General features: G+C 45.5%; 1 protein-coding gene across 3 annotated transcripts in view; it reads right to left on the bottom strand.

Annotated features, from left to right (window-relative positions):
* The window catches only part of DIS3L2 (DIS3 like 3'-5' exoribonuclease 2), a 241,485-nt gene that overhangs the window by 135,844 nt on the left and 88,670 nt on the right, over positions 1-16,971 (bottom strand). For all 3 annotated transcript variants that reach the window (XM_087965561.1, XM_087965559.1, XM_087965560.1), the window contains 3 exons: positions 13,897-13,982; positions 10,894-11,141; positions 3,858-4,031 (listed from right to left, as the gene is read on the bottom strand). In XM_087965561.1, the coding sequence (XP_087821687.1) occupies positions 3,858-4,031; positions 10,894-11,141; positions 13,897-13,982 (508 nt within the window). The remainder of the gene's footprint in view (positions 1-3,857; positions 4,032-10,893; positions 11,142-13,896; positions 13,983-16,971) is intronic.

Raw genomic sequence — 16,971 nt, forward strand, 5'->3', positions numbered from 1 at the left:
AGGAAGGAGATAAAGGAAGGGGGTAAGGAAGGAAAGGAGAGAGGGAGGGAGGGAGAGAAGAAGGAAAGAAGGGAGGGAGGGAAAGAGGAAAGAAGGAAGGAGGGAGGGAGGAAAGGAGGGGAGAGAGAGGAAGGGGGGAAGAGGAAGGGAGAAAGGGAAGGAGGAAAGAAAAGAGGAAGGGGGAGGAAAAGAGGATGGAAAGAAGGGAGGGAGGGAGGAGGTAGAGGTAGGAGGTAGAGTGATGAAAGGTGAGACGGAGGGAGGACAGAAGGTAGAGGAAAGAAAGGAGAGAGGGAGGGAAGGAAGGAAGGAAGGGAAGGAAGTTAGTTCTTTGGCTGTTTATTAAGAGAAGGAAAGTGCAGCCTGCTTCCACTTTCCATTGGGAAAACGATATCCAAGGAGCCCAGGCTTCCAAGAGAGATCCAATAATCCTAGCCATATGTCTTTCCCCAGACGTACCCTATAAAATAGGCCCTAGAGGTACTTCCTGACCATTTCATTCACACCGTGTCATTCCAAAAGCTGTAAGGTTTCATGAGCTATGAAGAACAGGCAGAGGGACTGGCCATTCTGAGCTCCAGCTGCCCACCCAAAAAGAGGATTTTCCCCCTCGCTCTTTCTCTGAAAGGACGGAGCTTGGATCTTCCACAGCCAACAACAGCCTGACCAAGGATCCTCCAAAAACACTCCCATCAATGCCCGACAGGACAAACTGCTGATAGATAGATAGATAGATAGATAGATAGATAGATAGATAGATAGATAGATAGATAGATAGATAGATAGATAGATAGATAGATAGATAGATAGGTAGGTAGGTAGGTAGGTAGGTAGATAGGTAGATAGGTAGATGGGTAGATGGGTAGGTAGGTAGGTAGGTAGATAGGTAGATGGGTAGGTAGGTAGGTAGGTAGGTAGATATGTAGATAGGTAGGTAGGTAGGTAGGTAGGTAGGTAGGTAGATAGACAGACAGACAGACAGACAGACAGACAGGCAGACAGACAGGCAGACAGATAGATAGATAGATAGATAGATAGATAGATAGATAGATAGATAGATAGATAGATAGATAGATAGATAGATAGATAGATAGATAGATAGATAGATAGGCAGGCAAGAGAGCAAGCCCCACCCCCTCCTGGCACTGATGATGTTACTTAGTTGGGTCATGAAACGTCTGCAAACAAACAAACAAACAAACAAAAAACCCAGGCTCAGAGAGCAACAGGGACCCTACAGTCCTCCTCCTTCTTCCTCCTCCTTTACTCTGCAAACTGCACTCCCTCCTAGCGCTGATGACATTACCTAGTTGGGTCATGAAATGTCTGCAAGAAAACAACCAAGCTCAGAGAACACTGAGGATCTCACCGTATCTCCTCCTCTTCCTCCCCCTCCCCATAGTCCTGATGATGTTACCTAGTTGGGTCATGAAATGTCTCCAGAAAACAACCAAGCTCAGAGAACACTGAGGATCTCACCATCTTCTTCCTCCTCTTCCTCCCCCTCCCCATAGTCCTGATGATGTTACCTAGTTGGGTCATGAAATGTCTGCAAGAAAACAAGCTCAGAGAATACCAACGATCCCTATAATCTTCAGCTCAGAGAACACCAAGGATCCCATAGTCTCCTTCTCCTCCTCCTCCCATAGTACTGATAGCGTAACCTAGCTGGGTCATGAAACGCTGCAAGAAAGGACCCCACCATTCAACCCTGAGCTATAAATATTCTCTTCTGTCGGATCTTCGACTAGCGCATGCACAAAAGCGGAAGGACATTTCAATCCCTAGCACGGGTGAACGGTTGCAGAAGCTGATGGAGGTGAGCTGAAATGGCAAAAATGGACTATTTCGATTAAGGAAAAGAAATACTTCGGTTTCCACAGGGAGACCGCTTCTGAATTTTGTGCTTGAAGTGGAAAAGAAGGAAGCTTTCATTTTGGGTTTTACCGACTACTAGACTGATTGATCCTTGTAGAAACGGTTAGTTGATATTATTATGAAAAAAAAAATATGTGATTTTTTTACTGCAATAGAGAGAGAGTCGGAATTCAATGCTTCTTTTTCTTTTTTCTAATCCTTCCTCACTTTTCTTCCCCTCCCTCCCTTCCTCCCCATTGTTTTCCTATTTTCTTTCGTATTCTTTTTTAATAATGCTTTATTGATTTTTTTTCCATTTATACATAATACCAATAGTTATTAAACAGCGCTGTGACATTATCTATACATTTATGTGTCCTATCAAAACTTACAAGGCATAATACTTTCATACCCTCTTATTTATTATATACATTATTTACATTTTCTATTTTTATATCTATTATCTATCCAAATACACCATGTTTCCCATACTGCGTTGTATTCTGTGTCTGTTTTTCCTTTTAATTCCATAGTTAATTTATCCATTTCCACACACTCTAAATATTTTTTGATTATTAAGCCTTCAAGTGGTATAGAGTTTTCCTTTCAGTACTGAGCATATGAAATTTTTGCTGCTGTTAATATATGTAATATAAGATATTTTATCTTTCTATTATTAAAAAAACCCTATAACTCTTTCATATTTTCTATCTTTTCTCCTCCTCCTCCTCCTCCTCCTCCTCCTCCTCCTCCTCCTCCTCCTCCTCCTCCTCCTCCTCCTCCCTCCTCCTCCTCCTCCCTCCTCCTCCTCTTCTTCTTCTTCTTCTTCTTCTTCTTCTTCTTCTTCTTCTTCTTCTTCTTCTTCTTCTTCTTCTTCTTCTTCTTCTTCATTCTTGTGTCTTCTTCTTCTTCTTCTTCTTCTTTCTGGATATAAATGCCTGTGTATATCTTCCAGCAATTCTGGAAGCTTGAGCAATTTCAGCCAAACTGGTACACACACATTACTTACTCTCTGGAAACAAATACTGTGCGGTAAGATGCCCCTAACACCCCTTGGAATGTGTGGTCTTAAGATACAGCCTGTTGTGCCTTCAAATGGCTTCTACCGTACTGCCTTCAGATTGGCTTCTACTGCACAGCGCTGTGGAGTTGCCACGGTAACGGCTTCACAGGACTCCACACAAGAGGGCTCTCTCTGGTAATGGGGAAGAGCCAACATTACAAATTACGTTTGTTCCAGGTCGCCGAAACCAGGGCTTTTCCTGTCTAATACAGGATTAGGATAAATAAATATCGGCTTAAATTACCAGGTTATCGGCTAGTAACTCAATAAAAATGTCAATAACAAGGATCTTCTTTTGCTAGAAAAGAACTCCTGGAATAGGTGAACGGGAGGGTGGTGCAAATCCATCAGCCTTAAAGGAAAGCATCACCACCACATTCCAACTGCTTTGCATGGAACTCGACCCCAAACAGTGAAGGCAGGGGTGGGATTCTACCGGTTCGCACCTATTCGCTAGAACCGGTTGTTAACCTTCGAAGCAGTTCGGAGAACCAGTTGTTAGAAGAAATTACTGGGCTAATCCCGTAAGGAAGGCAGGAAGGAAACATTCTGGTGTTGCTTACAGAAACTGCCTCTCCGTTAACCCTTATTACATTCTTGGCAGGACTAGACTTCCTGTCTCAAGGAACGTCTCTGGAGTTTTTCCCCCTCCTTTGCTGGTACTTTGCTTGTGTGGAGGAACCATTCAAAGTTACAATGGCACTGAAAAAAGTGACTTATGACCATTTTTCACACTTAACCACTGTTGCAGCATCCCCACAGTCGTGAGAGGCCAGGCAAGGAGATGCGTGCCTCGATGTGAGTGATATTGAGTTGGCCACGCCCAGCCAATAACATGACCACCAAGCCACGCCCACCACCTAAGCCACGCCCACAGAACCGTTTGTGAAAATTTTTTGAATCCCACCCCCGAGTAAAGGGAAGGGCTGGAGGTTACCTTAAATCTCTCCTCCTGGCCAACTCGTCGGACGGGATGACCCAAGGCAGGTTCTGTGGAAGGCACTGCAGGACGTCCGGAGAGAAATCCGCGGTGTCCACCCCGTATTCTGCTAGGATGCCTTCGGTTTCCGGATCAATTTCACCGGCCTGCCCAAGACTTTGGGCCAATTGCCTGCCAAAAGCAAGTAAAACGTGACCAGGGGGCTCGTTTACACGTCTTCAAGACATCTGACAGCTGCCCTTAGAAAGGAGGGCAGGCTATGCCCGCCCCCAAGTCCAAAAGAAGGCTTGAACGGGTACTGCAAAACCCATGCTTCATCAGGTCATAGTTCCACAGCTATTTCCTTACGGCAAGAAATAGAATGACCGAGGGTGGGACTAAAAGGCAGTGGGAGCAGAAGAGACTTCCGACTTCCTGCTGGCTTCCCCATTGAGTCTCCTTGTGGGAATCTGGGAGGGAGCATCAGAATTCATCCCTTCCTTTCGCTTCGCTTCCTCTTTCCTGTTCTCCCCTTCTCCTCTGTTCTTCCCTTCCCTGTCCTTCCCTTCTCCTCCCTTCCATCCTTCCCTGTCTTTTCTGATCTTCAATCCCCTCCTTCCTTTCCCTCCTTCCCTTCCTTTCTCTTCCCTGCTCTTTCCTTCTCTGTCCTTCCCTCTGTCTTTGTCTGATCTTCAATCCCCTCTCCTTCCCTTCCCTTCTTTCCCTGCCCTTCCCTTCCTTCTCTCTCCCTCTCCCCTTCCCTTCTCTTCCCTGCCCTTCCTTCCTCTTCCCTTCCCCTCTGTCTTTCTCTGATCTTCGACTCCCTCTTCCCTTCTATTCTCTTCCCTGCCCTTCTCTTCCCTACCCTTTCTCTTCCCTTCCTCTTTCCTTCCCTGTCCTTCCCCTCTGTCTTTCTCTCATCTTCAATCCTTCCTTCCCTTCTCTTCCCTGCCCTTCTCTTCCTCTTGCCTTCCCCTCTGTCTTTCTCTGATCTTTGACTCCCTCTCTTTCCCTTCTATTCTCTTCCCTGCCCTTCCCTTCCCGGCCGGCAGAAAGGGGGGCCTTCTTGGGTGGGAGAGGGAGTGAGGGATTGCAAGACTGGCTGGGAAACTGCCATGAAATGGAATGTTGAGGATGACGATCACATGACCAGCAACAGCCAGCAGCTCTGAAGCAGCCACAACGTTCCCAAATTTCATATGTGGGGAGGGGGGGGCGGAATAGTTTTGTGCAAGGGGCAGCTTCATCTGTGTGAGCGACGGGTGCGAGTTAGGCCCAGTTGCAAACAGGCCTCGGACCGACAGTGGGCCCTGACCCATAGGTTGGGAACCCCTGCTGTATAGAACATAGAATCAGAGGACTGGAAGGGACCCCGGAGGTCTTCTAGTCCAACCCCCTGCTCAAGCAGGGGACCCGATACCATTCCAGACAAGTGACTGTCCAGCCTCTTCTTAAAAACCTCCAGTGATGGAGCATCTACAGCAGGGGTCCCCAAACATGGCAAATTTAAAACTTGTGGACTTCAACTCCCAGAATTCCTCAGCCAGCATAGTTTGGAGACCTCTGACCTACAGCTTCTGGTGGCCAGCTGTTCCACTTAATAAATGTCTCAATTAACAACATAAATTTGGGGTCGTAAGTCAAAGGCCTACCTGTAGTTAAAATGGGCCTGTTGGATTGGAGGCCCGTTTCTAACACAGCATGGAGTTTCCCAAAAGAACACCTGGTCCGTAGCCCTTTTCGAACCCCCCTGGCAGCTTCAGCTCTTTATAATAGTCTTATGGAGGGTCTTAGAATAGAATGAGCTGGAAGGGACCTTGGAGGTCTTCTAGTCCAGCCCTCCCCCCCCCACTCAAGCAGGAGAACCTAGACTATTTCAGATTACTGACTATCTACAGACTTTGTGATGACCCGGGGCGTGACACAAAAATAATACAGTCACAAAAGTTGAATAAATTCCCTTTAATGCCTCCAACTTGGACCCCAATGTCCAATTATTCTTGACTTGATATCAGATTCTTCCAAAAACAGTCTACAAAGAGAGTAAATGCAGTCCGAACCAAAAGTAAAAATAATTAGAACTTTTTTAAAAAAAAACAACACAAACCACACTGGAGTCATTAACACGGCAGGCCAGGATGATAAATTGCAGACTCCCACAAGATAATGCAGCAACCACAGTTGGGAAGACGCCAAAACCCAGATAAAAGAGCTATTTAAAATGTCCCCACTTATACCCTGTTCTCCCAGTTGCAACAAATGAAAGGGATCAGGGCCTTTTCCTCTCCCATAAGACATGTTGCTCCGTTCCTCCCTGCGTGCCCTAGAATGAAGAGGGGATGGCCCTGGGTCTTCCACTGAATGGCCAGCTGGACTGTGCTCTTTCCCCGTTTCTTCCACAGCCACCGGAGCCACACTCCCACTCCCTGTCAGCTGCTCAATCTCCCCCTCAGAATCAGACTCCAACAAGGGCATGACAGACTTCTTGAAGGGACACGGTGGCTCAGTGACATCAAGGCTGAGCTTGTCGATCAGAAAGGTCAGCAGTTCGGCGGTTCAAATCCCTAGTGCCGCGTCACAGAGTGAGCTCCCATTACTTGTTCCAGCTTCTGCCAAACTAGCAGTTTGAAAGCACGTTTAAAAAAAAAAAATGCAAGTAGAAAAATAGGGACCCCTTTGGTGGGAAGGGAACAGCGTTCCGTGCGCCTTCGAAGGCGTTTAGTCCTGCCAGCCACATGACCATGGAGACGTCTTCGGACAGCGCTGGCTCTTCTTCGGCTTTGTGACGGAGATGAGCACTGCCCCCTAGAGCTGGAAACGACTAGCACGTAGGTGCGAGGGGAACATGTACTTTTAATAAGACGAGACAAGCAGAAGAGAAAGGCAACCAGTAGCCAGGTGGATGGCACACCTGAAGAACCAGGTTGGAGACAGATTGTCATAAAAAATACCTATCTCTATAGTCACCAACCGGATGCCGCATAATCAATCGTAAACATAGCAACTGGTGCTAATAATAACTATGAGTCATTTTTTTTTAAAAATTGACATTTCTTCTATTGTTAACGTGGGGAATATCTCCACCATGAAGGAAGCAGCATCAGGTTACAGGAAATAAAGAGGTTACACAATGGAGTGGAATTCAGCCAGGTGAAGCTTTCTCGTCAGCGAACAAGCAGTGATTCACCTTGATTTGGGCTGGGAGTGAAATGATATAGGGCAGGGTGTCTGCTTAGATGGAGAAGTAAGAAAGATCTCAGCTTGTTGGAAAGATAACGTCAGCTGTCTCCAAGGACTGGGCTTTTAATCCCATGCTTTCCAGGTGGCCAGAGGGCACCAGGTTGGAGAAGAATGAATGAGACCGTTGTTGTAGACTCCTTGCATTTCCTTGAGTTCTGGTGACACACAATTACTCATCCTTCTCGAAGTAAGATTGGGGCAAGGGTTGGAAAATTAGGTGCGCTCTACATTTCTCCTTTATTCCATGCTCCAAGTATGGCTAGATTAGGAGAAAAGAATATTAATTCTGTTGTGGTGCGGACGGCTGAGGTCTCGGAGAGCGAGGACTCCGATGAGGGGCCTGCGTGTGATGCATTGATGGGGCCAGGACCATCAGGGAGTGGAGTGCTGCCTTTGGACATTGTGGAGGCTGGCAGCAGTGATGAGGAGCACCCCGAGGAGCCTGTGCCAAGTGCATGTGCACGCAGGGCTGCTCGAAGGAAAGAGCAGCTGCAGCAGCACGGGCGACTCGGGAGTAAGGCTTCAAGGTAATGGGCCCTCCCTTAAGAGATAAAAGCCAGCTGAGAAACTGGAGTTCTTTGCAGGAAGCAAAGAAGTTTTTGCACTCGAGCCTGGTGGATGTTCGGACTCTCTTAGTTTGTGCTTGGAGACTCTTTGTGTTTGAAATATTTCTTAGTAACTTTATCTAGTGTTCTTGGCAGCCTTGCACAACCTTGGCAAGGCTCGTTCTTATCAGAGGCAATTAGTTTGAAACAGCCTTTTAACCGGGAAGGAACGGAATTCGTTAAAGAATCATTAAAAGGTTTTGCTGTTACCTCCATTTCGTGTTTGTTTCCTTGGAACAAGGTTTGGGTCAAAACAAATTCAGAGGCATCGGTGAGGGAACCATACATGTAGTCCTTGACTTATGACCACAACCGAGCCCCAAAATTTCTTATTGTTAAGCAAGGCAGTTGTTAAATAGGTTTTTGCCCCCATTTCATGACCTTTCTGGCCACAGTTGTTAAGCGAAGCAATGCGGTTGCTAAGTGAACCATGTTCAGAGTATATTCATTAACTGGCAGAGGCATGGTTAACAAAGTAAGCATGGCAACAGACCAGCCAATGGGAGCTTTGCTGGGAATTGAAAGTGAAACTACACTTGCTTGCTTGCCGAAACTGATATCTGCTCCGAGTCAATCTCACTGTACACATGTTGTACTCTGACAATAAAGACAATAGTAATTGTGTATTGCTTATGTTACGTTGAAAGTATCTACAAATGGTATTGTAAACCTCACTCATCTTATTATGTTTATAAAGAAGTTAATGATCCTGCTGAATCAGTCACCTGTATACTCTTTGGACTTGAATTTCTGCTGCAAACTCCACACAAACCACACCGCAGTTGTTTAGTGAGCCACATGGCCATTAACTGAATCCGGCTTTCCCCCTTTGCTTGTCAGGAGGTCGCAAAAGGGGATATCGTGATCCCAGGACACAGCAACCCTCATGAATATGTCTGAATTTTGATCGTGTGGGGATGCTGCAAAGGTCGTACGTGGGAAAAAATGGTCCTAAGTCCCTTTTTTTTCCAGTTTGAACGGTTGCTGCAAGAATGGTTGTAAGTCAAGGTCTCCCTGTACTACTTTCTGTCTTGGAGGAATTGAGCTTTGAGCTTTCGTGTTTGCCATAAACAAGACAGAGTATTCCAGGTCTTCTACTTCCCTTGAACCAGCGTTGTGGCTTCTACTCTTATGACAACTTCAATCAACCCTGGAAATTTCCTGGCAGTAGGAACAATGAACCAGTGGAATGGAAGTTGCCTTCAGAAGTTGTGGGTGCTCCAACACCGGAGGTTTTTTTAAAGAGTCTGGACAGGGAGTTGGATTAGAAGAACTCCAGAAGGCCCGGAGATCCATAAATATGAAAAAGGGTTGCAGGAACTGAGAATTCGTTTGTTCGAAACATTTGCTGGAACACTGACAAGCTAAGCTAGAGAAAAGAAGGACCAGGGGTGACATGGTAGCTATCAGCTTTGGAAGCCATGTTGAGATCTGATGCTCCCATGCTGCCACCATTGATCCTGGGGAAGTGGGAGGGGGGAATTCATTGGAGTATATCTAGTTAGACAAAATAAAATTCTTTTGCTGATTCAAGTAGTCCTTAATGGGTCCAAGTCTCCATGGAGGGAAGTAAGCAGTGGGATGCCACAAGGTTCCGTCTTAGGCCCAGGACTCTTCAATATCTTCATTAACGACTTAGATGAGGGAATAGAAGGGGAATTTACCGAATTTCCAGATGATACTAAGCTGGCAGGAATAGCCAATACCCAAGAAGATAGGCTCAAGAACCAGGTGGATCTTGACAGACTAGAACACTGGGCCGTATCTAACAACATGAAATTCAATGTAGAGAAAAGTAAAGTCCTACACTTAGGCAAGAAAAACCAAAAGCGCACATATAGACTGGGTGAAACCAGGCTCAGTAGCAGGAACTGTGAGAGGGATCTTGGAGTCTTAGTGGACAACCAGCTAAATAGGAGCCAGCCGTGTGGAGCAGCAGCCAAAAAAGCCAATGCAAACCTAAGTTGCATTAACGGAAGGATACGATCGAGATCAAGGGAGGTACTAATACCACCCTATAAAGCCTTAGTGAGACCACACCTACAGTACTGCATCCTGTTTTGGTCACCACATTACAAAAAAGATGTTGAGACTCTAGAAAAAGTGCAGAGAAGAGCAACCAGGAGGATGAGGGGACTGGAGACTAAAACATATGAAGAACGGTTGCAGGAACTGGGCCTGGCTAGTCTAGTAAAGAGAAGAACCAAGGGAGACAGGAGAGCAGCCTTCCAGTATTTGAGGGGCTGCCACAGAGAGGAGGAAGGGATCAAGCTATTTTCCAAGGCACCCGAAGGCCAGACAAGGAATAATGGATGGAAACTGATCAAGGAGAGATTCAACCTGGAAATAAAGGAGAAACTTTCTGACAGTGAGAACAATCAACCCATGGAACAGAAGTTGCCCTTGGAAGTTGTGGGAGCGCCATCACTTGAGACTTTCAAGAAGGTCAGGGAGTGTCGCACATAATGAAAAGGAAGTAAATAATGTATATAATAAATAAGAGGGTATGAAAGTATTATGCCTTGTAAGTTTTGATAGGACACAAACGTATATATAATGTCACAGCGCTGTTTAATAACTTATTGGTATTTTGCATAAATGGAAAACAATTCAATTAAGCATTATTTAAAAAAAGAAAAGGAAGTCTTAGTTTGGGGCGGATGGCGATTGGGCCATGTGATGTGTTGATGGGAATAGGGGGTGGATTTGTAAGTTTTCACTTCTGCAAGGAAGCCCCGAACTTCAGATTTGGGGTTCCACAGTTACTATCCAAATAAAAGGAACTTTAGAGAGATGTCTATCTCGGAGTTATTGGTTGGAATGGAGGTTTGCTGGAACGCTGACAATAGCAGTGTTCCAATATTTGAGGGGCTGCCCCAGAGAAGAGGAAGGGGTCAAGCTATTCTCCAAAGCACTTGAAAGCAGAAGAAGAGAAGCAACGGATGGAAACGCATCAAGGACAGAAGCAACCTGGAATTTAAAGGGGAAACTTCCTAACAACAGGGAGGACAATCAAACCAGTTTTCCCTTCAGAAAGTTCTGGGTGCTCCATCGCTGGAGGTTTTGAAGAAGAGATGGGACAAGCATTTGCCTGGAATGGTATAGGGGTTTCCTGCTTGAGCAGGGGGCTGGACTAGAAGACCTCCGAGGTCCCTTCCAGTTCTGTTTCACTGCTACTTATTCCCCTCTTCCATTCAACGGTCACGTACCCAAGGGCAAAGTTGCTGTCCTCCCGCCAATCCACCATGCGACAGATGAAAAGGATGCTGGAATAGTCCTCGGGGCGCGAGGCAAAATCGGGCGGGCAGTCGGCCAAGGCAACGTAGGTGCGAGGCACTCGGTGGTCCACGGGAGAGAACATGGCATACTTCCGGAACAGGTCACTGTTGCGATCGGCCAAGAGGCGGATGAAGCCCATGGCGGTCCTGGAATGCTTCTTCTCCGATATGTAGACTACCTGGAAGAACCAAGAGACCAACAGGGAGGGGTGATTTGCGAAGGAACCTTGCTTCTAAAATAAGGGACAATATTTGTAGCTCAGAGTTGTAGCTCTTTGGAGGAAAACTCAACTCCCTCTTCCGTTGTCAAACTAAACACGGTCAAACTATTGCTACTGTTCTTCTCTCGTCTCTCCTATTACCCATCTCCTTTTCTACTTATGACTGTATCTTGTATCTTTACGATTTATATTGCTTTATTTTGTTTCCCTGTAGGATTTATGTTGATTGCTTATTTAGTATCCTATGACTGAGTGTTATGATTTATGATGAATGCGTTTTCATGATGACTATGATCATGATTTATCATTTATAGCTTTTATGTACACTGAGAGCTTATGCACCAAAGGCAGATTCCTTGTGCGTCCAATCACACTTGGCCAATAAAAGAATTCTATTCTATTCTGTTCTGGTCTGTTTGATTCAATTTCTTTTCTCTTCTCTTCCCTTCCATCCCATCCCATCCTATTCCCTATTCTATCCTATTCTCTCTTCTCTTCTCTCTTCTCTTCGCTTCTCTCTACTCTTCTCTTCACTTCTCTTCTTTTCCCTTCCCTTCCATCCCATCCTATTCCCTATTCTATTCTATTCTATTCTATTCTATTCTATTCTATTCTATTCTATTCATTATTCTATTCTCTCTTCTCTCTTCTATTCCCTTCTATTCTCTTCCCTTCCCTTCTCTTCTCTTCCCTTCCATCCCATCCTATTCCCTATTCTATTCTATTCTATTCTATTCTATTCTATTCTATTCTATTCTATTCTATTCTCTCTTCTCTCTTCTATTCCCTTCTATTCTCTTCCCTTCCCTTCTCTTCTCTTCCCTTCCATCCCATCCTATTCCCTATTCTATTCTATTCTATTCTATTCTCTCTTCTCTCTTCTATTCCCTTCCCTTCTCTTCTCTTCCCTTCCATCCCATCCTATTCCCTATTCTATTCTATTCTATTCTATTCTATTCTATTCTATTCTCTCTTCTCTCTTCTATTCCCTTCTATTCTCTTCCCTTCCCTTCTCTTCTCTTCCTTCCATCCCATCCTATTCCCTATTCTATTCTATTCTATTCTTCTATTCTATTCTATTCTATTCTCTATTCTATTTCTCTATTCTATTCTCTTCCCTTCCCTTCCATCCCATCCCATCCTATTCCCTATTCTATTCTATTCTATTCTATTCTATTCTATTCTTCTATTCTATTCTATTCTCTATTCTATTTCTCTATTCTATTCTCTTCCCTTCCCTTCCATCCCATCCCATCCTATTCCCTATTCTATTCTATTCTATTCTATTCTATTCTTCTATTCTATTCTATTCTCTATTCTATTTCTCTATTCTATTCTCTTCCCTTCCCTTCCATCCCATCCCATCCTATTCCCTATTCTATTCTATTCTATTCTTTATTCTTTCTTCTCTTCTCTTCTCTTTCCGTTCCCTTCCATCCCATCCTATTCTATTCTATTCTCTCTTCTCTTCTCTTCTCTCTATTCTATTCCCTTCTCTTCTCTTCCCTTCCATCCCATCCTATTCCCTATTCTATTCTATTCTATTCTATTCTATTCTCTCTTCTCTCTTCTATTCCCTTCTATTCTCTTCCCTTCCCTTCTCTTCTCTTCCCTTCCATCCCATCCTATTCCCTATTCTATTCTATTCTATTCTTCTATTCTATTCTATTCTATTCTCTATTCTATTTCTCTATTCTATTCTCTTCCCTTCCCTTCCATCCCATCCCATCCTATTCCCTATTCTATTCTATTCTATTCTATTCTTCTATTCTATTCTATTCTATTCTCTATTCTATTTCTCTATTCTATTCTCTTCCCTTCCTTCCATCCCATCCCATCCTATTCCCTATTCTATTCTATTCTATTCTTTATTCTCTCTTCTCTTCTCTTCTCTTTCCGTTCCCTTCCATCCCATCCTATTCTATTCTATTCTCTCTTCTCTTCTCTTCTCTTCTCTTCTCTTCTCTTCTCTTCTCTTCTTTTCTCTTCTCTCTATTCTATTCCCTTCTCTTCTCTTCCCTTCCATCCCATCCTATTCTCTATTCTATTCTATTCTATTCTATTCTATTCTATTCTATTCTATTCTCTATTCTATTTCTCTATTCTCTTCTCTTTCCATTCCCTTCCCTCCCATCCTATTCCCTATTCTATTCTTTATTCTCTCTTCTCATTTCTTTTCTCTTTTCTTGTTTGTGGCAGCCCCTCAAATCTTGGAAGACTGCTATCATGCTACCCTAATCCTTCTTTTCATTAAACTAGACACACTCAATCCTCGCTACCATTCTTCCTACATTTTTAGCCTTCAGTTCTCTCAGGCACCTTTGTCCGGGTTTTGTGCAGGAGTTCTGATGGTGTGCTGGTCTCGTGCCAAACTAACCCACTTTCTGGATTGGTGCAAGCGCATGGAGTCACCCAGAGCCACCCGGATCATTTTATGTATTGGTTAATTTATTTGCCGCCTGTCTTGCCGGCAGTTTGAGAGAATAAAAAGAATGAAAAGGAAAGGCGTGTAAAGCATAACAGAAGAAAATGGGACATCCATATGACACACACACACACACACACACACACACACTCATTTTAAATGTGCGGGCAGCTTTGCCAAATTCCAGGGTGGGCAATTTTTCTATTCATGGCTGGCCATTTTTAGCTTGGTAATTTAATTGATGAACTGATGAGTTTAATTTTTTTTTTTAAAAAAAAGGAACGATACCTTTGCAGTCTTTTGAACACTCTGCTCCAGGTTTGCAGACTCTTCCGGTTTTGTAGCATGGATGCTGCACGTTTCCAGATCTTTTCCTTTAAACAGAAAAAAGAAACCACACACACACAAACACATAAGAATACATTCACCGCATTTGGATCAAAGTTACGCACTTTGCCTTTTAAAATGTCCCTTTTCGCCCGGTTTAAGGGCCAAATGTTTGGGGTTGGAAAGGAGCAAATTCATTATATAAAAAAAAAAATTGCGAACCGCAGGATTTCCAGATTCCCTCTAACCGGCAACCAAGAAAGAAAGAAATATGGTCCCCCTCCATTGCGTACATCTGCTAAAATCGAAATAAGCCCAAGATTGACAAAAAAAAAAACCCACTCCTTTATACCAAACCATAATAAACGTAATGGTGGAAAACATGTTTTATTTCTTAAACACAAATAAGATGTTGGAATTTCTTGGCGCTTCCGACATCGGGGTCATTTAATTTGTTACTGTATATAAACAGTACCCTTTTGAAGGCTTGTATTCATTAAATATTTAACTTCCTTTAGAGAGCGGTCAGCAATATCAGAAAATATGCATTTAGCCCAGAAGCCTAAACCACATCTTCCAGTGGTATCGTCTTTGGTGAGGTCAAAAAGTCTCAAGAGAAAGTCAAAGCGGGACTAGGACTCCCTGTCGCCTGGTGATTAGCCCAAAATCACCCAGCCGGTTTTCATGCCTAAAGCGGGACTAGGACTCCCTGTCGCCTGGTGATTAGCCCTAAGTCACCCAGCCGGCTTTCATTCCCAAAGCGGAACTAGAACTCCCTGTCGCCTGGTGATTAGCCCAAAGTCACCCAGCCGGCTTTCATGCCTAAAGCGGGACTAGAACTCCCTGTCGCCTGGTGATTAGCCCTAAGTCACCCAGCCGGCTTTCATGCCTAAAGCGGGACTAGAACTCCCTGTTGCCTGGTGATTAGCCCTAAGTCACCCAGCCGGCTTTCATGCCTAAAGCGGGACTAGAACTCCCTGTCGCCTGGTGATTAGCCCAAAGTCACCCAGCCGGCTTTCATGCCTAAAGCAGGACTAGAACTCCCTGTCACCTGGTGATTAGCCTAAAGTCACCCAGCCAGCTTTGACATCTAAAGTGGGATTAGAACTCCCTGTCACCTGGTGATTAGCCCTAAGTCACCCAGCCGGCTTTCATGCCTAAAGCGGGACTAGAACTCCCTGTCGCCTGGTGATTAGCCTAAAGTCACCCAGCCAGCTTTGACATCTAAAGTGGGACTAGAACTCCCTGTCACCTGGTGATTAGCCCTAAGTCACCCAGCCGGCTTTCATGCCTAAAGCAGGACTAGAACTCCCTGTCGCCTGGTGATTAGCCTAAAGTCACCCAGCCAGCTTTGACATCTAAAGTGGGATTAGAACTCCCTGTCACCTGGTGATTAGCCCTAAGTCACCCAGCCGGCTTTCATGCCTAAAGCAGGACTAGAACTCCCTGTCGCCTGGTGATTAGCCTAAAGTCACCCAGCCAGCTTTGACATCTAAAGTGGGATTAGAACTCCCTGTCACCTGGTGATTAGCCCTAAGTCACCCAGCCGGCTTTCATGCCTAAAGCGGGACTAGAACTCCCTGTCGCCTGGTGATTAGCCCAAAGTCACCCAGCCGGCTTTCATGCCTAAACCGGGACTAGAACTCCCTGTCGCCTGGTGATTAACCCTAAGTCACCCAGCCGGCTTTCATGCCTAAAGTGGGACTAGAACTCCCTGTCGCCTGGTGATTAGCCCAAAGTCACCCAGCCGGCCGGCATGCCTAAAGCGGGACTAGAACTCCCTGTCGCCTGGTGATTAGCCTAAAGTCACCCAGCCAGCTTTGACATCTAAAGTGGGATTAGAACTCCCTGTCGCCTGGTGATTAGCCCTAAGTCACCCAGCCGGCTTTCATGCCTAAAGCGGGACTAGAACTCCCTGTCGCCTGGTGATTAGCCTAAAGTCACCCAGCCAGCTTTGACATCTAAAGTGGGATTAGAACTCCCTGTCGCCTGGTGATTAGCCCTAAGTCACCCAGCCGGCTTTCATGCCTAAAGCGGGACTAGAACTCCCTGTCGCCTGGTGATTAGCCTAAAGTCACCCAGCCAGCTTTGACATCTAAAGTGGGATTAGAACTCCCTGTCGCCTGGTGATTAGCCCTAAGTCACCCAGCCGGCTTTCATGCCTAAAGCGGGACTAGAACTCCCTGTCGCCTGGTGATTAGCCTAAAGTCACCCAGCCAGCTTTGACATCTAAAGTGGGATTAGAACTCCTGTCGCCTGGTGATTAGCCCTAAGTCACCCAGCCGGCTTTCATGCCTAAAGCGGGACTAGAACTCCCTGTCGCCTGGTGATTAGCCTAAAGTCACCCAGCCAGCTTTGACATCTAAAGTGGGATTAGAACTCCCTGTCGCCTGGTGATTAGCCCAAAGTCACCCAGCCGGCTTTCATGCCTAAAGCAGGACTAGAACTCCCTGTCACCTGGTGATTAGCCTAAAGTCACCCAGCCAGCTTTGACATCTAAAGTGGGATTAGAACTCCCTGTCGCCTGGTGATTAGCCCTAAGTCACCCAGCCGGCTTTCATGCCTAAAGCGGGACTAGAACTCCTGTCGCCTGGTGATTAGCCCTAAGTCACCCAGCCGGCTTTCATGCCTAAAGCGGAACTAGAACTCCCTGTCGCCTGGTGATTAGCCCAAAGTCACCCAGCCGGCTTTCATGCCTAAAGCGGGACTAGAACTCCCTGTCGCCTGGTGATTAGCCTAAAGTCACCCAGCCAGCTTTGACATCTAAAGTGGGATTAGAACTCCCTGTCGCCTGGTGATTAGCCCTAAGTCACCCAGCCGGCTTTCATGCCTAAAGTGGGACTAGAACTTCCTGTCACCTGGTGATTGGCTCAAAGTCACCCAGCCGTCTTTCATGCCTAAAGCGGGACTAGAACTCCTGTCGCCTGGTGATTAGCCTAAAGTCACCCAGCCAGCTTTGACATCTAAAGTGGGATTAGAACTCCCTGTCGTCTGGTGATTAGCCCTAAGTCACCCAGCCGGCTTTCATGCCTAAAG

The sequence above is a fragment of the Notechis scutatus genome, chromosome 4, assembly GCF_049901735.1.
Source record: "Notechis scutatus isolate UNSWTSFEM ecotype Mainland chromosome 4, rNotScu1.2, whole genome shotgun sequence".
In the NCBI taxonomy this organism is placed as follows: Eukaryota; Metazoa; Chordata; class Lepidosauria; order Squamata; family Elapidae; genus Notechis; species Notechis scutatus.